This window comes from Ictalurus punctatus, chromosome 1 (genome assembly GCF_001660625.3).
Source record: "Ictalurus punctatus breed USDA103 chromosome 1, Coco_2.0, whole genome shotgun sequence".
NCBI lineage: Eukaryota > Metazoa > Chordata > Actinopteri > Siluriformes > Ictaluridae > Ictalurus > Ictalurus punctatus.
This window is the reverse complement of record NC_030416.2, coordinates 23,810,252-23,833,274: the sequence shown is the minus strand read 5'-3', so window position 1 is coordinate 23,833,274 and position 23,023 is coordinate 23,810,252. Positions and strand designations below refer to the sequence as shown.

At 42.2% G+C, this 23,023-nt stretch overlaps 1 protein-coding gene across 2 annotated transcripts in view; it reads left to right on the top strand.

The window, feature by feature from the left end:
- Positions 1 to 23,023, top strand: part of osbpl10b (oxysterol binding protein-like 10b) — a 62,950-nt gene that overhangs the window by 12,860 nt on the left and 27,067 nt on the right. For both annotated transcript variants that reach the window (XM_053683026.1, XM_053683029.1), the window contains exons 5-6: positions 8,691 to 8,910; positions 15,669 to 15,814. In XM_053683026.1, the coding sequence (XP_053539001.1) occupies positions 8,691 to 8,910; positions 15,669 to 15,814 (366 nt within the window). The remainder of the gene's footprint in view (positions 1 to 8,690; positions 8,911 to 15,668; positions 15,815 to 23,023) is intronic.

Below are 23,023 nucleotides of genomic sequence, written 5' to 3'. Positions count from 1 at the left end.
CAAAATGCAGTGTAAATATGTTATACACTATGTAGTCAGTAACTGCACTGTGTTATTTATGTTTGAAAGTGTTTGAACATTGTGCGTAGGTTGCTGTCTCTCAGGCTGAAAAGCACTTACTGTTTTAATGTCACTGAAGCAGGCAATTGTTAGGATGCAATTAGGCAATTACTGCACAATGTGTGCCATATTCACATTGCAGCATTTTTATAGACTGATAAGAGGCTTCCTGAGCCACCAGAAAGAGTTACATTTGGCAGCCAGGGTCAAAGATCAAATGAATCTGAGTAAAAGAGACTAAATACTCATCGCATGGCTGCTGGAGATATAACAGGTCCTTATTTCCCATTAGACTTGACCTTTTCCATCTGCATTCATCGTAATAATTAATTTCAGCACAGTAAATGGGTGGGGACAGATTGTTAGACGTGACATGCAGTTATTTTCTTCTCCAGCGCTTAAAATGCACTCACTTTGTTATAATGTATACTATATATGTTGTAGTTCTGGTACATTTCTTATTTTTTTCTGCACTACCTTATCAAGTCACATGCATGATTTTAATTGAGACTCCTCATATGCAAACATTTTTTGCTGATCAAATATGCAGGTTATAAAAGCATTGTGTGCCAGTGCCATAAAAGAGATGTAATAGAGAACAATCCTCTTACCTGTGTGTGTGTACTGTATGTGAGAGAAAGTGAGAAAGAGAGAGAGAGAGAGAGAGAGAGAGAGAGAGAGAGAGAGAGAGAGAAAGAGACCCTGATCATCACACTAGAGGTGTCTTATTACAGCCACTGCCATGGACTTTTCAAAGAGAGATTTAGAGCATAGAGGGAGTGAAAAAATTGGATTGAGAGAAAGAGCACATTGAGATAAAGGGAAAAGGGTGAGAGCTTGTTGGAATGAAACAGAGTGGTTTTCTGTGTACTCTTTCTACATTTTGTCCTCCTATGTGTCCATAAAGCTGGTAAAAGCAGAATAATAACACCGCATAAGCAATTTTGCTGGTTGCAGACCGAGCTCAGCTAAGCTCAAAATACAGGCACATTTTCCCAAACACAGCAGAGGAGAATGGCTTTTAGTTACAAACATGCAACATGCACTTGGAATAGATTATGCTTTCTGTAGCTGTGGTCATAACTTCTGAAGCCTCAGACAAAAAAAGAATTGGATCACAGAGACAAAGCGAGAATATTAAAGTGTATCAATTTTTAATGAGAGATGAATTATGAAATTCTAGTCACACAAAGGGCAGCAAAATCTATACTCGTTATTATACTTCAAGAAAAAGTGACATAAATATCCAAATGGTTTCAAGCTAAAAGTGCTTTAGAGCAGAGCCAGTGGTTGTCTGTGTTTTAATGGGGTCCTTGGTAGATTCAAGTATAGTCAGTAAGTATTGGTGGAGATGGATATCTGATATGATCTTGAGTCATACCTTCAAAGCCACAACCTCAAAACAAATTTACATATGGTGTGTTGCTTAGGTTAGAATTAGTGCTGAAGAAAGAGGGAGCTTTTATATAAAATGGATTTTATATCTGCTAAATACAGTTCCCTCTGAAAATATTGGAAGGGCAAGGTCAATACTTTTATTTTTGCTATACGCTGAATACATTTGACTTTGAGATCAAAAGATGGATGTGAGACAATAGGTCACAATTTCAGATTGGCAGCATGGCAGTGCTGGAGCTTGAATCCCTGACCTTCTGATCAGTAACCCAGACCCATAACCATTGAGCCACCACTGCCAGTCTTCAGACTTCACTGCCAGGGCTCAAACAAAGAGTAGACATTCAGGGCGATTCATTTTTTAAACAGTCAGTCTAGCAGGGCACCTCTGGGCAACAAGAAACAATTGTCAGTCATGTGTTCCAATATTTTTGATCATGTGTGGGTTAAAACAAAAAGTACCATGTTCTACATTGTTTAAAACATCTATATGTAAATATCAGGAAATGAAAGCTGAAATTCTGTTCTGTCATCTTTTGATCTCAAACCCAAAAATAAAAGAATATGCCTTGGTGTTCCAGTGGCTTCTGAGGGGATTGTAAATACCAAAAAAATTATATTAATAGCAAACGTGTATATAAATACTTACATTTTTCACTGTAATGTAAAACCATTTATATATTTGTATACTTATTTAAAGAATGTGGAGATGGGGTTGATGGTGTTGGGGGAATGTGATGATGGTTGGGGAAGAAAAAGTGGGTGAAGATGGTGTTAGGGAATGCAGGGATGGCATGAGTATGGTGTTGGGACACACAGGAAGAAAATGATGGCTGTGGTGTTAGGGAGTGCAGGGATGGCATGAGTATGGTGTTGGGGCACACAGGAAGAAAATGATGGCTGTGGTGTTAGGGTGTTGTAGATGTAAATGGTGATTTCTCCATGCGTACTGAGGTTAGTTTTGGAGTTCCACAGGGTTCTGTTTTAGGCCCACTGCTCTTTACTTTATATATGCTACCCCTAGGTCAAATTATTCGTAAACATGGAATTAGCTTCCACTGTTATGCTGATGATACACAGTTGTATGTTTCAGTGAAGCCAGAGGACAGACAGAAGCTTAGTAAAGTTGAGGATTGTGTAAAGGACATTAGACATTGGATGTTAACTAACTTCCTTCTACTTAATTCTGATAAAACAGAAATACTTTTATTAGGCCCACGTGTAGCTAGAAGAAATCTTTCTGATCACATGGTTACTCTGGATGGACTTTCTGTTTCATCATGTACAGCAGTTAAAGACCTTGGAGTGATTATTGACTCCAGCCTATCATTTGATGCTCATGTAGATAATATTACTAGGATAGCCTTCTTTCATCTCAGAAATATTTCTAAAATAAGAAACATATTGTCACTACATGATGCGGAAATACTAGTTCATGCATTCCTCACCTCTAGATTAGATTACTGTAATGCCTTACTGTCTGGATGTTCAAGTAGGAATATAAATAAGCTCCAGTTAGGCCAGAATGCAGCTGCTAGAGTCCTAACTAGAACTAGAAGATACGACCATATCACACCGACATTATCAATACTGCATTGGCTCTCAGTAAAATCTCGCATTAACTATAAAATACTTTTATTAACCTATAAAGCACTAAATGGTCTCGCGCCACAATATCTAAGCGATCTTTTGGTTTTATATGATCCGCCACGCCTACTTAGATCAAAAGATGCAGGCTATTTGACGGTACCTCGAATAGTGAAGGCTACAGCAGGGGGAAGAGCTTTCTCTTATAGAGCCCCACAGTTATGGAACAGTCTTCCTATTAGTGTTCGGGACTCAGACACAGTCTCAATGTTTAAGTCTAGGCTTAAAACGTATTTGTTTACTCAAGCCTACACTGACTAGATTCTGTTCTACTACTTCGCAGTCATAATAATCTTTTTTCTCCCTCTCTCCTTTCGCCGAGCCCCACACGAATTTATGGAGATACTAGAGATCCAGATCCTTTCTGCCTCTGGATGGAGCTCAAATCTTCTCTAATTCCAGACTGCTGGGACTACGGCTGCTCCTAACGCCATACAGACTTCATATAAATCCATAATGAACTTTTTCACACTAACGGTTGTTACCCAGATGAGGATGGGTTCCCTTCTGAGTCGGGTTCCTCTCAAGGTTTCTTCCTCTTAAAACATCTTAGGGAGTTTTTCCTTGCCACCGTCGCCACTCAGTGGCTTGCAGAGTTGGGATAAATTCACTCCTTTAGGTATCCTCTGTATACCATGTTGATATTTCTGTAAAGCTGCTTTGAGATAATGTCTATTGTAAAAAGCGCTATACAAATAAAATTGAATTGAATTGAATTGAATTGAATGCAGGGATGGCATGAGTATGGTGTTGAGGCACACAGGAACAGAATGATGGCTGAGTTGGGGCATGCAGGGACAGGATGAGGATGGTGTTGTGGCATGCAAGGATGGGATGGGGATGGTGTTGAGGCAAGTGGGGACATGATGAACAATGTGTTGAGGCATGCAGGGTTGGGATGGGATAGGAACGGAATTGGTAGATGCATTGATGGGTTGAGGATGGTTTTGGGACATGCAGGGATGGGGTGGGAACAGTGTTAGGCCACGCTTAGTGTTCCTGGAATAGGCTTGGATCCACCACCACCCTGACCAGGATAAAGATACTGAAGATTAATAACTCAATTAATTTATTGTTATTTATAGTGAGTTTAAAAGAGCACTCTGGGACTGTTACATCATGCTGTTAAGATATAATTTGTGTCAGTAGTGGATGTTTATAGGAGTGGTCTCAAATATTTCTGTTACTAAAATTAATTCTGGCTTTGTTAAAAGCTAAGAACAGTGAGAAGAGAGAAAGAAAAAGTGGCAGAGAGATGATTATGGTGTATTTGTGTGAGTTCATAAGAGAAAGTGACAGAGAAATACAGAGGGAGCTGATGTGTGGGTGTGTTTGTGTGAGTTCTTTTCTCTTTGAGCAGTCCACAGTAATGAGTCACCACCTTGTGATCTTCTTCAGCTGCCTGTCCCATTTGTAATAAAGCAGCTTCATATCCACCACACATCAAATAATCGGACATCATTACTCAAAGTGTGACAAGCTTTAAAATAGATGACAAGTGCACAAGCCAACTTCTGTCAAAATCACACCACCCACGTTACAGATCGGCGCCTCGATAAAATCCTCTGCTGTGCTGATGTGAGCGGGTCTGCATTATGATCACATATAGGACATGATGCACTGTCATTTATTCCCCCTGACTCATATGTAACTGAAAGATGCTCCACATGCTGAACTGAGCCTCTGTTACTGTGACAATATGGGGATTGACTTTAATCCAAATTAGATTCACTCTGGTGGGATTATAAGTGTTTCTCATCCAACTACAGAGGCATGGTGTATAATACAACCTCCTCAGATTGGATTAATATGTTTCACTTTTCCTGTAATTCAGGAAATATGTTATAATAATGTACAATAAGTGTTCTCAGGTTAGAAAACCACTGGAAACAATTGCGTAAGGATACGAGCACTCATACTGTAGTTTGCTGAACATGAGGTTTTGTCTTTGAAAAGGTCATTTAGTATATCCAGCTACTGCATTCTAATAAGCTTGTATTGTTGTATGTGAGGTGTACTGCACTAATGACTGGAGTTAGTTGAGATTTTGATTCATGTAAAAGGTCCTGATGATTGCAATGCGCTAATATATTCAACTAAATTTGTAAATGTCCATCTACTTAACAATCTTTCTTTACAAAGGTCTGTATAAGCAAATAACATTACTGAAATGGTGGCAACAATTATCCTTTAATGCATAACCTTTAGTGATTAGTTCATGGCTGTAAATAAGGCAATTTGAAGTAATTATGAATATGTTATATGCTTCATATTGTCATGTAACGTGGGTGGAGATGGATGCAAGTGCAGTTCAAGCTTTTATTAAGATACAGGCAGACAAATCAAAATCGATAGGCAAAAATATAATCAAAAAGCAGGCACAAGGTCAGGCGATCTACAAGCGGGCCTAAACAGGGCTGAGATGAGAAACCAAGAAACAAGGATGATAACAGGTTCAAAACAGTGGGAGACGCAGACAAAGATTATAGACTTCGTATGGCTCTGTCGGCAAAACACAGAAACGCACAGAACTTCGCCCAGAACAAAGACACATAGGGTTTAAATATCAACGAAATCAAAGGTAAAACATAAACAGCTGTGAATAATGATGACATGTGAGGGAGACAACCAATAACAAGACAGGAACAGAGACAAGATATAAACCATAAGAAAACACGCGTGTCCAAAAATAAACCAGAAGATAACCAGACGCGCGGGCTGTTGCACTGTGGGCTATTGAGCGCTCTTCTCACTTCTGCACTTGCTGCGAGGGAAAATCCGAGTCCCCCCTAAAACCCCCCCCCCCCCCCCCCCAGTAGTCCTGGCCCTCTGGGAAAAATCTCTACATAGAACTCATAATCATGAGGCAGGCATTGCCTTAGTAATGGGGCATACAAGTGGAACATAGGTGGTGAGTCAGTGACAGGGGCCAGGGATGAGCAGAGCTTGGTTGACCGTGCCGTCAGCCTCAGGCGTGAGCAGAGCTTGGTTGACCATGTCGTCATTCTCAGGTGCGAGCAGAGCTTGGTTGGCTGTTTTGTCGGCTTCTGACTGGAACATGGTTTGGTGGGCTGTCTCGTGGGCCTCTGATTCGAACATGGGTTGGTGGGTTGTCTCATCGGCCTCTGACTGGAACATGGCTTGGTGGGCTGTCTCGTCTGCCTCTGGCTGGAACATATCTTAGTGGGCCGTCTTGTCGGCCTCAGTTGGGAACAGGACTGGGGAGACCACCTTGTTGGCCTCAGGTGTGAACAGGACTTGGTAGGCCATCTGGTCGGCCTCTGACTGGAACATGTCTTGGTAGGCCATCTTGTCAGCCTCTGGCATGAACAGGACTGGGTAGGCTGTGCCATCAACCTCTAACTGGAACTGAACCTGGGAGGTCACCTCATCGACCTCTATCAAAATCTTGGCTGGATAGACCACTTCATCAGTCTTACACTTGGGCTCTGGAGATGAGGTCGCCATGTTGACCTCTGGCTGGAGCTCTGCAGGGGAGACCACCTTGTGGGTCTCAGGCTGGAGCTCTGGGCTTGAGGTCGCTACGTCGGCCTCTGGCTGGACCTGGGCTGTGGAGGCCACCCTGTTGGCCTTCTCATAGCAGGTAGTGAACGGCCTTGCAGTTCGTCCGTCAGGCTGGCTCTCCACAAAAAATTTTCTAAATTGAATTTAAAGTCTGCCTCCCCATAGACCACCATGATGAGGCAGATGAACTGTGAATAATGATGACATGTGAGAGAGACAACCAATAACAAGACAGGGGCAGAGACAAACCATAACAAAACACGTGTCCAAAAGCAGGCTTGGGGAGTACCTGTGGAATACATGTAATGGCGTTATATAATCAGGATACAAAAAACTGGTAACTGTAATCTATTACAGTTATGTCAAAAAACTAAGTAATCAGATTACAGGTACATTTTGTAACAAAGTGGGAGTACTATCAGGATTACATTTTTTTTTTCATTTAAAACCAAAGAAATTAAATGTATTGATTTGAATTGGTGTTCTTTGAGGAGTAGCCTGTCACATAATTTGTTGTGTTGACATAATAAAATGAGGTGGTGCACATGAAAGTTTCAGTGTGGAAAAAAAAAACAGTTCCACTAAATTCAGAGTGGTAAAATATGCATGGGGAAAGAGAGGACCAGCTTTCCGCATCAGAAAGGGTTGTCAAAATGAAAAATATCAAACTTTTTCAAACAATCCTCATCTCTGTCGAGCACCAATGCTGATGGCACACTTCCTAATAAAAAAGCAGGCTCCATTTGTGCCAGCTTGAGAGAGATGCAGAACACAGTCTTTCCGTGTCAATCAGTGAACGCCCAAGTAAAAGTGCGGAAAGGCATTTTATGACTTCTTGGATCCAAGAGTTTGCATGGCTCAGGTATGAGCATTGCACACAGAAAACGTTTTATGACTTTTGTTCCAAAGCGGGCAGAGAAATAGCGGGGAAAACAGATTACATTATTGGACCGAACCATTTCAAGAAAGAGACCGTGAGAAAACAGGCCAATAGTCAAAATCATAGAAAGCTTATGACATTGTAATCATAGAGTGCTCCACAAAAAACACCGTTAGCAACAATCAGTGTCTCATGTGTGTGAACTACATGAAGAACCTAAAAATAAAATTCAACCTATATGATTGCATGTGAAGTGCCTTTCACTAAATTTGCCTCTCAGATATTTCTAATGATGAAAAATTGACTGGATTTGTCCAAAACATATGACAATGACACAGCATGTGCTTTGAGCAGAATGCATCTAGTTGAGATATTGCTTGTCCTACAGTACCAATTTTGGCTGCTCAGTGTGAACATGACTTTTTAGCTCAAAACAGGTTAAAATCAAAAGTACGCAATATAATCTTGGAAGACTTGATCAGGATCAGCACAGAGGGCCCATCGCTTGAACAGTTTGATACTGAACAATGTGTTAAACGCTGGCTTTCTGAAAAACAGAGGAGGAGGTCAAACTACATACAATGGTCAAGTCATGCTGACATAATTATAGTCAGTGATACTTGCTCAGATTCTGTGGAATGAACAATTCTTTGTGACGGTATATAATTCTCAAGTTGGAAAAGACATTCAGTTTTTGACTAGAGTCTGGACAGAGACCTGTTTGTATGTATGTGTGTGTATGTGAACCAATCTGTTTTACTTGAAGAGCAGGGAATAAATGCATACTCCTCCATCAGATCATCTTTAAATATTTTTAAGGTTTTCAGAATTAACTTGTTTTTAAAAAGCCATGGCTTTTTAAAATCTATGAAAGTCTGTGAAAATCTATGAAAAATCTATGAAAGTCTGTGAAAGTGTTTTTCTTTTGGGTAAATCATTTGCACAAATTCATGTGATTGGTTCAGACGATCTGCTGCAGAAGCTGTATTGGTTCATGTGTAGGAAACTAATGTGCCCAAATTTATAATCCCTACTCTAACATATAGGGTTGTTTGAAAAATAATTGGTGTGAGATTGCTTTAAAATTACAGCTTAAACCTTGAACATTTGAGCATAGCTTTTAAACATGGCTCTGTCCCAGACTATTTAGATTAGTTTTCTAAAAGTATTGTTTGCTACACAGGTCATGTCTCAGGCCGAGGGCCAGCAGAAGAACCTTCTGCACTCCATTGAGTCTCTGCCGAGCCGTGGGCCTCTTTCCTCACTCGATCCAGACCTGCTGCTGCTCAAGGCTACATCTGCAGCCACACTAAGCTGTCTAGGAGAATGCCTAAGTATCCTTCAGCACAATGTCACCCAGGCAGCCCGCAACATCACCACACACACAACAGGACTGAACACAGGTAAGTTACACTGTGAGAACTAATTGGATCTGATTGTTTTTGAATCCCTTAAAACTCTTAAGTGTTGTTATGAAATAACTGAAGTTTGAGAAAAAGACCATGTTTAAAGCATTCTCTTTTACCAATAGTGACAAAGTTTCCTCATCCACCACCTCCTCATCTCCTGCTTACTATTCAACAACTCCTACCTAAGAGTCTTTACTCAAGGGTCTGGCTATCTAACACAAAGCAGATTTCACCCACAACTCTAGTCCAGATTTAGAGTTCTCCACACTTTGATGTTCCACAACATCAAAGTGATGTTTCACTTAGTTTATATCATTTAGTTGCAGACCACAATACAAACTTCCTTATACTAAACACAAACTGTGCAGCAGATGCATTTAAGTTATGGTATTAGTTCTTATTCTTATTGTTTAGATTTGTTAGGAATTTAAATCAACTGCTTGATGCTGTCTGATTCTAAAAAGTCACTTTATGAGATAAATGTAGTGATGTAGAAAGTAGCAATCAAAAGTATTAGGTGAAAGAAAAACTCAAGTAAAATACAAATACACAGTGTCTCAAAAGTCTCTATACATAGAGTAAATTAACACTTTTTAGCAAAATGGCTTCTAAAAGTTTTGATGCATAGTTTATTATATATGCCTTTGACAAAAGAACCCCATTGTGTACCAGGAAAAGATACACAAAGATAATTTAAAGAAACACATTCGAATTGCAATTATATGCATAACACCAGATTTGTTAACACAAGTTCATCATGAGTGGGAGAGATGACTCCGTGTGTGTTTACAAAGAAATGTAAAAAAAAAAAATGTTGCACAGTGGTCTCCGACCCTGTTCCTGGAGATCTAGCTTCCTGAAGACTTTGGCTGCATCTGAATATCCCTACTACCCTACTACACAGTAGGCAAAAACAGTATGTCAGAGGAGGAGTAAGAGGAGTAGTATTCTCAGTATTCATAAAACAGTAGCCGAGAAATACCGCTTCCGCCGAGATTCTGCGGTATAAAATCACTGGACATTGTGGATACAGTGTCTAGTGTCTCTATCCCATAATGCAATGGGACTGGCATGGAAGAGCTGTCAGAATCAGTGCTGTGTAGTGCGTCTAGATTGAATTCTTGCTTACCATTTATACCGATCCCACCTGGGCCCACCTGACCATCTAATCATTGCCTTATGACTTAAGGCAGGGGTCAGGAACCTTTTTTCACCAAAGAACCATTTTTTAATTTTTGGTTAATGCATTTTTTAAAAGAGCCATTGCAAATGTGAATAATTTATTCTAAAAAACATGGGTTTTCAATAACATTTCAATGACAATAACTTTATTACGGTCCATAGACAACTCAAAAACAAACAAATATGCAACAAACAATATATGCAGCTCTTTCACTTTGAGTTTCCACCTGAGCAGCATAAAACGTCTGGGTTATGTAACCCTGTTCCCTGAGAAAGGAACGAGACGTTGCGTAGCTTTGTCATATTGGGGCATGCCTGTGAATCGCATCTTCGCTTCAGATAATAGAGACATGATGACGTGGTTTACAGGCGCCGTTTTATAGTCACGCAACGCCATGGGCGTAACCACACATTCTTGGGGTGGGGGGGGGGGGGGGGGGGTCGTGCCCCCCCCAATGTTGAGGAGATAACAATCTGTCCCCCCCCCAACATACAGAAAACAATATTTTCTATATGTCCTCCTTTAATGAACCCTGTCAATGGATCTGTCTTTCTTCATCTATTCAATTTATTTATGTCTATTCCTTTTTAATATATTTTCGTTTGTAAGGAAAATAGGTGTGTGCCCCCCTCCAATTGTACACTTGGTTGCACCCATACTCAGTGCAAGTTCATTGATATATTAAAGCAGCTCAGTCTGTAAGAAATGGAGACAGCAGCCAAGTGTAGAAAAGTGCAGCAGAACATACAAGCTTTTTTTCAGACAGTAAGTAACTAGATACCTAAATAGTAGGTAACCTTAGCTTAGTATAGATGGCATCATACCATGGCTTGGTTTGTTCTTAAGAACGTCAATTAACTTTTGATATTTGCACGCCCACGAAGTAGGCTAGGCTAACGTCAGTTCCAGTTTTTGACCATTAACGTTACATTCACTTGCATATCCTCCTACCGAGTTCGTTGTGATCCCTCACGTTGTGACAGACCGTTATAAATGCGAGTGAAAGTGAGGAAAGTTGCACAGCATTTCGTTCCTTTACACTACATTTGGCCTAAGGACAACTAAGTGATTTTACAAATATAAGGCTCAGCATAATGTTGAGATGTGCTAGCTTGGCAGCGAGAGATATGGAACTAACGTCTGAGTTGTGGCCATATTGTAGTAGAAAACTCCAGTACCCTTTATGTAGCTAATGTTTCAGGTTACCACTATATATTGTTGTACACTTTGTACACTTATTACATAGCAAGCTAAACAGCATGATGACATTACCATACTAAATGACACCAGTTACACAAACAGAATATTCAGTTTATCAAATTAAAATGATCATCTAAGTCAGTCATTGCTCTTCTGGGAAAATAATAGTACCTGTTCCCAATGCAGGCAGCACAGCATTGCTTGGAAGCATCCATGGGGAAATTGTATTTTCAACATATATAGTGTCGAATTTAGTTTCATAAGTAGCCATCTTTTCTGAGTTTGTTTAAAAGTCGTGATTGCGTGTTTAAATGTTAGCGTGTGTGGTTTGCCTGCACATATCTTGGCTCGCCCCTACTTGGTATGGTACGTGATGTTACACAAACTTCACATCCTGGTCGTACCCTAGGGTGCTTCCCATAGCGTTATACTCACGCAATGTCTCGTTCCTTTCTCAGGGAACAGGGTTGATGTGTAAGCCAGAGGGTGATAAATCAACCTTCTGGCTTGAGGCAGTAGATCCCTGTGAAAGGGAATCTCCCAAGGAGTGCCGTCCAGCAGAAATATTATCTCTGAGAACCATATATGAGCTGGCCAATAAGGCCAGACTGCAATACCGAATGAATGTGTGTGGCATAGACCACCCTGCAGCAACACACATCCTGTAAGGGTACCCCTTAGATAAAGCCTTTGAGTAGCTGACCCCCCTAGTGGAATGAGCCCCTATGCTCAAAGGTGTAGTGAGACTGCGCACCTTACAAGCAATAGAGATTGCTTCCACTATTCAAATAGAGATGCGCTGCTTTGATGCCAAGCAAACCAGCAATGTGTACGTAATTACAAGGACCCTTAACTGGACACAGTAGGTGCAATCTTCCTTGTTCCAGTGTAAGGAATGGAGGAGGGGAGAAAGCCTGCAACACTAGTGGCTGCGCAGCAGACTTAGGCACTTAGGAATATAGGGAGGCCTTGGCTAATCCAGGGGTAAACTCAAAGCAGGAAGGGGCAACAGAGATGTCAGGGGCAGCCATAAGAGCTACCTTTAGGGTCATAAGCTTCTCTGAAGCTGACTCTAAGGGCTCAAATGGGGCACCCAACAGACCTTCCCGGACCTCAGAAGATCTCTGGAAGGTATGCGTGGTCTGCAGATGGGCCTCAGCCATCTGACACCATGCATAAACCTCGAAATTTGAGGATGAGGAGGCTCCATCAATAGGGGCATGGCTGGCCAAAATGGCAGCCACGTAGACCCTAATTGTAGAAAGAGCCAACCCTACTGAGAAATGTTCCTGTAAGTACTCCAGGACTGTAGCTATTTCGCAGTTTACTGGGTCTCACTGGTGTTCCTCACACCACAATAAGAATGTTACCACTTGAATGCATACAATTTTCTCATGGATGGTGCTCTAGCGTTTAACATGGTCTCTACAACCTCGGTTGACAGACCGGAATCTATGAGCTGGTGCCCCTCATAGGTCAGACTCATAGTTCCAGCCGAGGGTGATAAATCAACCCTCTGGCTTGAGACAATAGATCGCTGCGAACAGGAATCTCCCAGGGAGTGCCATCCAGCAGACTTATTATCTCCGAGAAATAAATTTGAGCTGGCCAATCTGGTACTACCAGCAGCAGACATACCATGATGAACCCCGACTTTCAGACACCACTGAACGGTCTCATGTGCAATGGTCCCAACGGTGTGATGTTGGCTGCTGCTGCCGTAAGCCCAACTGTCTCCATAGAGACTGAACCTAACTTAGACCTAACTTTATCTTGCTCAATGTTGATAGAACGTGTGTTGGGGATAGACACGCCCTCATTGTATTCGAAACCCCTATAACCCCTAGAAAAGTCGCTCTTGACTGTAGAAGCAACTTTCCCTGAGGTTCAACCTGAGCCCCAAGCACCTCACATTGGTGAGAACAACATTTCGATGTTGAATCGCCAACTTACAGGACCACGCTGGAATTAACCGTCCAGGTAGTTAAACATATAGATTCCCTGGAGTCGCAAAGGAGCTGGCGCGGCATCCGTGCACTTTGTGAAGGTGCAAAGGGATAAAGCTAGTGAAAGGAAGAACCAATATTGATATGTGTTGCCTCCAAACGTGAACATCAGGAACTTCCTCTGATTAGGCAATGGAATATGTGTCTTTTTTAGATCTATCATCACAAACCAATCCTCAAACTGAGTCTGTGGAACGATAAGTTTAAGCCTCAACATTCTGAACCTGTATGTCCGAAGAATACGGTTCAGATGATGCAGATATAAAATTGGCCACGTATCCCGTCTTTTCTGTGGTCCTGGAAATAAAAGCTGTAAAACCTCCCTACCTCAGAGAAAGAAGTACATGTCCTATGGCCCCTTCATTTAAGAGAGAGCTACTTCCTGGGCTATCATCGGGCTCTGCATGGTGCTTACTACTGTGGTGAGCACACTTCTGAAAGGGGGGGGTCGAGCTATGAACTGGACCCGGAACCCTTTTCTATGGAGGACAGAACCCATGGAGACACATTTAGCAGTAGCTGCCAGATGGTCTTTAGTAACGTTAACGTTCCACATTTTGTTGGAGGGAAAGCATCAGATTTTCATTGCCCTGTGACCGCTCGCTGACCAGGGAAAAATTAAAACTTAAGACAGCACTGACTACTGCAGTCCTACAGGGGGCTAACTGCCCTAACATCCTCTTGTCCCCTGATACCTCCCTCCGCTGCCCCTCAGGATCACTTCTTTTTGCCTTCAGCACTGATTATCATTTTAAAATCATTTTAACCTATTCTCTCTCTCTCTCTCTCTCTCTCTCTCTCTCTCTCTCTCTCTCTCTCTCTCTCTCTCTCTCTCTCTCTCTCTCTCTCTCTCTCTCTCTCTCTCTCTCTCTCTCTCTCTCTCTCTCTCTCTCTCTCTCTCTCTCTCTCTCTCTCTCTCTCTCTCTCTCTCTCTCTCTCTCTCTCTCTCTCTCTCTCTCTCTCTCTCTCTCTCTCTCTCTCTCATGACAGCGTAGTCAACTGGCAGCATTCAGACTTCCAGTTGCCTCTGTCCACGCTTGCAGCTGTTGCTGTCTGGCTTCAAATTTATGTTGGAGCTCTGTGCACGCCTTCCTTATGCTTTTGCCCACCTGGTAATTTGCTGCAAAAGCAAAATGTCACTTTACATTTGATTTTTTTTTTTTATAAATGAGGCAATAGGTTCTGTGCAAATCAGACACAGCAGAGCACCAGAGTGCCTGAAGTCTTTATTTTCCTGATCTCCACAAACTAATGAGAGGTTACCATCTGGGGCAGTGGTGACTCAATGGTTAAGGCTCTGGGTTACTGGTCAGAAGGTTGGGGGTTCAAGCCCCAGCACAGCCAAGGTGCCACAGTTGGGCCCTTGAGTAAGGCCCTTTACTCGCCATATCATGGCTGACCCTGTGCTCTGACCCCAACTTCCTAACAAGCTTGCATATGTAGAAAAAGATTTTCACTGTGCTGTAATGTATATGTAACAAATATATCTTCTTCTTCTACCATAGAAACATAAGTGGTTTGTTGTGGATTGGTGTCATGACACATGCACATAGCATTGCATACATGCACTGGTCGGAACAACTTGAAATATATTATTGTAAACTGACTTTTCTTTCACTTCGGTAGGCTCTACAACAAAAGAATTGTAATATTTTGCAGGAAATTGATCTCAAGTGATGTGTTTAGGTTTTTAACAATGATATTTGGTGAAGGGTGAGACACCTGGTGATGATTTGTGTCAAATAGCCACATGTGGCTCAAGAGCCATAGGTTCCCAACCACTGGGTTAAGGCAATAATTAGATAGTCAGGTGGGCACTTTTATGGTTGTTGGAGCTAAAGTTTTCAGGAAAGTAGATCTCCAGGAACATGGTTGGTGACGACTTATGTAGAGGATGTTTTGTATATAAAGTTAGATGTTGCAAAAAAGTGTTAATTTCTGCTACAGGTGGAGACTTTTTGACACCCTGTATATACAAAACAATCGCAGCTACTGTAAAAAGTAAATGTGCTTTGTCATTTCCTACTGCTGGTTGAGGGGCTGGTGGGGGGACTCATTAGCAATTTCATGCCTTTAAGTCTCCTTCTAGGAAGCAACAATCATAGACTGCTCCTTGAAGGTCAGGTCATTTTGAACATTTTTGAAATAAAAAGGTGCTAAAATTGAGTAGTATTTATATCACAGCAAACACCTTAATTCTCTTATTTGCAGTCATAGCTCCCACATTCCTACACTGATTGAAAATGACTATTGCTTTGTTTGCCAGTAAAGGGGTGTAAATGTGTGTGTGTGTGTGTGTGTGTGTGTGTGTGTGTGTGTGTGTGTGTGTGTGTGTGTGTGTGTGTTTGTGTGTGTGTGTGTAGACAGCAATTCAGGCTGGTCAGGGCCCACAATTGCAACAGATGAGCCAGTGGAAAATGGATCAGTGATGGGCCTTTCCACCTCCACTGCTAACAAAGCACCCCCATCTCCAGCACACAGGAGCAAGGAAGTGCACAAAGGTTCCGAGGTACACACACACACACACACACACACACACACACACACACACACACACACACACACACACACAACGGGGTCTGGTTAAAGTGACTTGAATATGTTGAGTTCTAGTTCTAGTGGCTGTGTATAAAAAGTCAAAGCTGTCTGAAATGACACACTCTCTGAGGTTCTGTGCGTTTCCTGCCGAACTCGCCTGGCACAGGAAGCGCTAATTGGATGTGCTCTAGTTTTCTGACAGGTAACTGAGGATCCGCAACAACCCTGTGTGAGGGGCGATGAGTCACTGTGTCCCTTTTGGGAAACTTTGCTCTTCCTACATCACTGTCATCTGCCAGCCTGCTTCTGAAACTAGGCCACAATTACTGGCGCTACATGATGTGTGTACATATGTAAGCACGGGTGCGCCTGAAGGGATAGAATTGATGTTGTGCTGTTTTATGTGTCCTTAAAAGCACTCCCTGTAAAGATGATGTGCACTTAATGGAACACAGACTGGATTGTGAACAGAACCAGAGCTGTGATATATAATACATTAAATAGCATTCATCTCATCACCAACATTGCATTACTGTGAAATTATTAACCTGTTGAATGAAATCTAGCACTTACTTACACTATTCAGGACAATATTGCACTGGTTACCAGAAACATGCTTGAGTGTGATATGTGTGAGAGGATATATAACCGGTTGGATGTTGCCATGTTTAGCTGAAACATGCTGTGCTTATGGTGGAGCAAGCAGCCATCCCTGGCACTCTGCCTACACAGACAGTGAAATATGCTGATAGGCCTCAGCACTTAGATATACTGAAATGAGTAACATCAATCCAGACTCTCCTGCTTTGAGTCCAGCTGGAGCGTGTAGCTGATCATGGCTGTTGATGACTGACACGCCATCTTTTAAAGGACAAGATCATTCAGCCAGGTCAGATTAACAGTCCAGAAAAGCACTTATGGTTTTCTGCCATCATAAACACTCACAGTACAGCTAATATAAGATAGAATTTAAAAATAAAATTACAAAGTCTGATTAATAATATCAGACAAAGGAATGTGAAAATATGGCATTCTTATATTTTTTGTGAACTGCTAGTATTAAAGAAATAGCCAGTTTATTACCCCAAGTACTGTCATTTAGCTAATGACTGAAGAATGTTGCATGAATGTTTGAAGTTCACTATAGTAGAATAGTACCAATAGCCACTCAGGCCTTTAACTGTAAAAAAACAAACAAACAAACAAACAAAAAAAACAACCAAGGTTAAAGTACCTGTGTAAAGCTTAAAGTAGCTTTTTATGAGCTATACATGCTCTGATAGAGCAAACAAAAGACACACTTTCATGGAGGCGTCCATGATTTTTCTACTTCGCATGGCAAACATGACAAAGTGGGAACTTACATCAATACAATGATATCATGACCACTTACAAGGCAACATGAATGCAGCATTAGTCAGTTCATAATCAAGTCAAGTGGGTTTTTAATTGGCATTCCTCTACATAGCTTGTATAGATTGGAGCGAAATGCCGTTTCTCCAGGACCATGGTGCAACACAGAACAGTACGCAGAACTACATAAAGTGTAAATACACAACAGTGTTAGGCCCTGTTTACACTAGTGTGTTTTTGTTTTAAAATGAAAACGATCCTTGTCCACGTTGACATTTCTGCTTTGTTTCAGAAACAATCTCCATCCACACTACAAGACTGAAAACGCATGTCACATGACCATTCATGCACACTGGGCGTGCGCATACAAGTGTAAACAGGAAATTGGTTGCTAGTCCAAACCGGTGTTCCATGTAGGACTTATGCTGCTTGAAATGAGATTTGTTGCCGATTGCTCTAATCATAGCATGCCTCTTGCGCATGTAGGCAGCTGCAGTATTATAAAATACAGAATTTAACTGCGCAATGGCTGCTAAGAATGACTACAAAGCCAGCAAAGCTTGCGGTAGCATAACTTGGTCATATGGTAGGGGCTTGATGAATCGGGGAAGGAAACACAATGATCCAGAAAACCCAATCAGGGGGCGAATGTGGGCAGCAATGCCTTTGTTTTCAAAAGTCTTTGTTTTGGTCTGTTTACACTGAGACACGAGCCCGGAGTTTTCAAACTAAAACGGGGTCTTCGCGTTTCCAAAAGTCTCCGTTTTCGAGGGTCGAAAAGGCCAGAGTAGTGTAGACGACAGGCGTAACCATAGCAGAACTTATGTGTTTTAAAACAAAAACGCACTAGTGTAAACATTAAAAAAAATAGATTTTTCCAGTGCTTTCACTACAATTCAGCCATCACTACTTAGGGGGAAGCTTTTAGGAGCTGGAGTTGACCGCCATCTGGCTGCATGGATCATCAACTATCTCACTGACAGACCACAGTATGTGAGGCTCCAGGACTATATGTCTGATGTGGTGGTTAGCAGCATGGGAGCAGCACAGGATACAGTGCTCGCTCCCTTTCTCTTCACCCTGTACACAGCGGACTTCGGGCATAACATTAGCAGTTGCCACGTGCAGAAATTCTCTGATGATACGGTCATTGTTGGACGAGTAACAGAGGAGAACAATCAGGAATTCTGGGAGGTCATTTGATGACTTTGTCAACTCGTGTGAATTAAACCATCTCTGCGTGAACACCAGCAAGACAAAGGAGATGGTAGTCATCCTCCACAGGATGTCACCACGGTCTACGCTGGTGAGCATCCAGGGTGTTGACATCGAGAGGGTGGAGATGTATAAATTCCTGGGTGTTCACCTCAACAATAAACTGGACTGGTCCATAAACACAGATGTCCTGTATAAAAAGGGCTGAAGTCATCTCCACCTGCTGAGGAGACTGAGGTCTTTTGGTATGTGCAGGACCCTGCTAAAATCTTTCTATGACACTGTGGCTGCATCTGCTATCGTCTTTGCAGTAGTGTCCTGGGGAGTTGGGAGCACAGAGAAGGACAGGAAACGTCTTAACAAAGTGGTTAAGAGGGCTAGCTCTGTCCTGGTCTGCCTTCTGGACAGCATCGAGGTGGTGGGGAGAGGAGGATGTTAGCTAAGCTGGCATCTATCATGGGCAATTCCTCTCATCCCCTGTATAAGACATTGGGGTCCCTGTGCAGCTCCTTTAGCAGCAGACTGCTGTACCCTCAGTGCAAAAAAGAGCGCTACCGCAGGTACTTCATCCCTACAGCAGTCTTTAATACTAAAAACAACATAATGTAGCACTACTAGCTGTTTTGCATCATCAACCTACACATTCACAATAATTCTGCAATATGAACATTTATTCATTTATTATTATTTGTTGCTCACCCTCTATTATTAACTGTGCAATAATACATTTATCCATTCATTATATAAACAAGGTGTTGCTCATCTGTATATATTCATATTTGTATTCATCTATACATACATTGAGGTGTTCATAGTGTACATATTACCATTATTATTATTTTTTACTACATTTATTCTTATTTTTCTATTCCTATTGTATATATATTTTTAGACATTTTTTTCAATTCTATTCCTATTTAATGTATATTCTTTCCTTTCTTTTTTTGTGTGTAATTGAGCTGCTGTAACAAGGTAATTGAGCTGCTGTAATGGTCTGTAAAGTGTAAAGTATTTTGTAGTGTAGCAGCACAAGTATAGCAACAATACTGACAGAAAAAACAAGTTCCATAATATTAGAGGGACTGATGCAACTTTGTAAAGTGCAGTGGCACTGAGTCTTACTAGGTTAGTGCAGTGTGCAGTGGTAAGGAGTCATACTTGGTTAGGTGTTCGGCTAGCCCAGGTGAGTGTTGGGAGGCAGCAGGGTGTTGAGTAATCTGACTGCCTCAGGGAAGAAACTGGGGCAGAGTCTGCTGATAGTGGCATGGATGCTTCTGTACTTTCTGCAGATGGCAGGAGGGTGAATAGTCCATGAGAGGGGTGAGAGCGGTCGTCTGCAATACTGGTGGCTTTGAGGATGCAGCAATTGTTGAATGAGGTGTCGATGGTGAGTCGAGAGACTCCGATGATCTTTTCTGCTGTCCTCACCATTCACTGTAGGGTCATGTGGTTGGAGGCTATACCACAAATCTCATACCACATGGTGAGAAAGCTGTTAGGCCAATAAAAGTTGAGTAGTTCACTCTGAATTGTTTGCTGTTTGAAGTGCTCTGGAGCTATGAGACTATTGTATCTAAAGTAACTAATATAGCTAACAAGTAAAGGAAGCTTCTAGCTGGTTCAGGTTAAATCAACACACCCTCACTTAAAAAGCCATTGATTGGTTCAGTAATACTAACATCTTACCCTGGTCTGGGTTAAAAAGTTAAACATACAAATCAAATTGGAACAAGTTTATCATCCAGATTCCTTATAATGTACATTTGCTACCTACCTGATATCTGTGCAGAATCATACCAAACTAAGTGCTGGGGAAGAAAGTGATTAAAGCTCACTTAAGGATCACAGCTATAGTATTTGTCCTCTTTATCAGAAACCACATGAACAATTTTATTTAAGATTACTTAAGTCCTGAATGTGGTTTGAGGTGAGCGTGTGTAAACATGGAGTTTGCTTGATGTTAAACTGGTTTATTTCACATTTATTTAGCAAATGTGCTTCTCTTACTTTTTAGCAAGATTGACATTATATCTCTAGTGTAAAACAAAAGAAGCAAACGTCAGGCAACAAAAATGTCTTGGCTGATTGACTGTGTTTGAGATAAGGGGAAATTGTGCAAATTTCATTTTTGGACAAAATGTTCCTTTCAAGTGCCTTTCGAATACACTGAGCGCAAGGAATTAGCAGAAGGCACAGACAATTAGGCAGGTGCTTTGTGCAGTAGCCACTCCAGTGATTTCTCTCTTTTGAATGAGAAACTAGTAAACTGTGGTGTAAAACAGCAGTGCAGTCACAGGCTGCATAAATCTTAGGGAGGCTTTCTGTTTGATCAATGATGGCACTGTGCCAAAGTGATACACTGTGTGTGTGTGTGTGTGTGTGTGTGTGTGTGTGTGTGTGTGTGTGTACCAGCCTCTGTTTTAATGGTAATCATACCCAGTAAGCATTTTCATACATCATCGTAATTTATGGGCCTGTGTTTTGAGTAATAACCTGGTGAGGGGGCTAGAGAGTAGTAAAATGTAAAACTGTGATGCCTGATGGGTTCTGTTTTATTCCTCATGACCGCCAGAGATGGTGCTACAGTAGTGACTGATCATAGCGCCAGGCAGATAGGTTGAGAATATAAATACCAACGAAGTCACATAGTGACGTGAGCTGAACGGAGGTGATATAAGCCACTGCAGCTCAGCACTCCACCTCTTTCACTTTCTCGCCTTTAGATTAGGTCAAAGATTTTTTGTCAAGTGCAGCTTTCTACGAGCAGTGAAAATTCGTCATCCCAAGCTGTGATGATACGTTTGGCAGTCTGACTGGTACCAACTTGTTTGTTTTCCGGATTGCTCACCACTGGTAAGTACAGGCTTTTTGCTTAGCATCATGGCTATGCGCGTTCGAGCTACAAGCTGCTTGCCATGGCACATGAGTTATTACTCTTCGGGATTTTCTCTGCACGGTACCAATACGGTTCTATCCGGAGACCTTGTTACCCGCTTTGGCTAGTTAGCGAGTTGTGTTATCCTTCTGTCTCGCGTTATATATACTGTGTTGTATTTGTGCCTGCCGGTCCTAACCGTGGGTGTTGTTGACCTTTATTCGAAGCTTATGATGCTATGTCTACACATGCTTCTGACACACATTTTCAGGACCATCTCCTCACTGATGTCGCTGGGCTTCAGGACAAGCCGGAGGGGTCCGCGTTAGCCCATGGCTCTAGTGATGTCTTTCTCCACTCTTTGTGAATGGCCCCACTTCAGATGGATGCCACGTTGGAGGTGCTTCGGATGGCAGTGGCCCGTCTTGGCCTGGATGAATGCCCTGCACACCCTCTTCCGTCCAGTGTGTTTTTTCACAGGCATTCACCTAATGACTCATTTGCTATGCCTGCGTGTAAGGACTTTATTACAGAATTCTTTAGTGCCCTAAAAGGGCCAGGGATGGCCAAGAGGAACCTTAGCTTCCATGGCAGAAGCAGAGTCCATCAGGATGTGGAATGTACCAGAGGTTGAACAGCTGATTGCCGTACTGGGTGTGTCACCGGATGAGGCACTGCGTGGAAACAGTTGATGTCCTAGCACTCAGTGTGGCGGCATAGATTCCCTTCTGAAGAAAGCATATGTTCGAGTTGCCTACGTCACTTGGGCTGAGAACACCATCTGCCAATTGATGATGGCTGCTTCTAAAGAAGCTCCCCTTCACTCTGTTGAGCATGACTGACGTTTTTTGGTCAGTGACGAAGGGAGATTGGTTCACGAGTGTCGACCTGATGGATACATACTTTCATGTTCCTATTGCAGTGCATCCTAGGACATTCCAATACTTCAGCTTCAGAAACCAGACTGACCAGTTCAGGGTCCTATCCTACGGTCTTTCTTTAGCTCCTCGAGTGTTTAGGTGTATGAAGGCTGCCCTGTCAGCCCTGTGGTCCCAGGGGTTGCGGCTTCTGCCATATCTAGACTATTGGCTGTTTTGTGCTCAGACAAGGGACCAGGATGTGTATGATACCCAGCTGCTACTTGACCAAGTTGGGTCTCTTGGTGAACAGGGCAAGGAGCTCACTGTCCCCCATGCAATCCATCCTGTTCATTGGGGTGACGATCGATTCATCCACAATCCGAGCATCTCCGTCTCTGTCTCGGATGACAGATATTCTAAATATTCTTGCCCAGTTTCTTCTTGGGACATCTTTCCAGTATAGGATGTTATTGAGGTTGATCAGAATGCTGATGTTGGCCACCTTTGTAATTCCTCTGGGACTGCTTCACCTGCAGCCCCTGTAGGTTTGGAGCAACAGCCTTCAGCTAGACCCATTCCGTCATTGTCATAGTCATGGGCAGATTGTAGTGACTCGTAGTTGTGTGTGTGCCCTCTGATGGTGGACTTCTGTTGGGAATTGTTCCCTCTCGTCAGGAGGTGGTATCAACCAATGCATCCCTCAAGGGTTGGGGCATAGTTTGAACCACAGGGGTGACTGTGGCGAATGGTCAAGTGAGCAGTCTATGGATCACATCAACCTGTTGGAGATGCGTGCAACTTTTCTGTCCCTGAGACACTTCCTCCCAGTGCTGACAGGCCGTCATGTGCTTGTGCACCTGGACAATACTTTGACGGT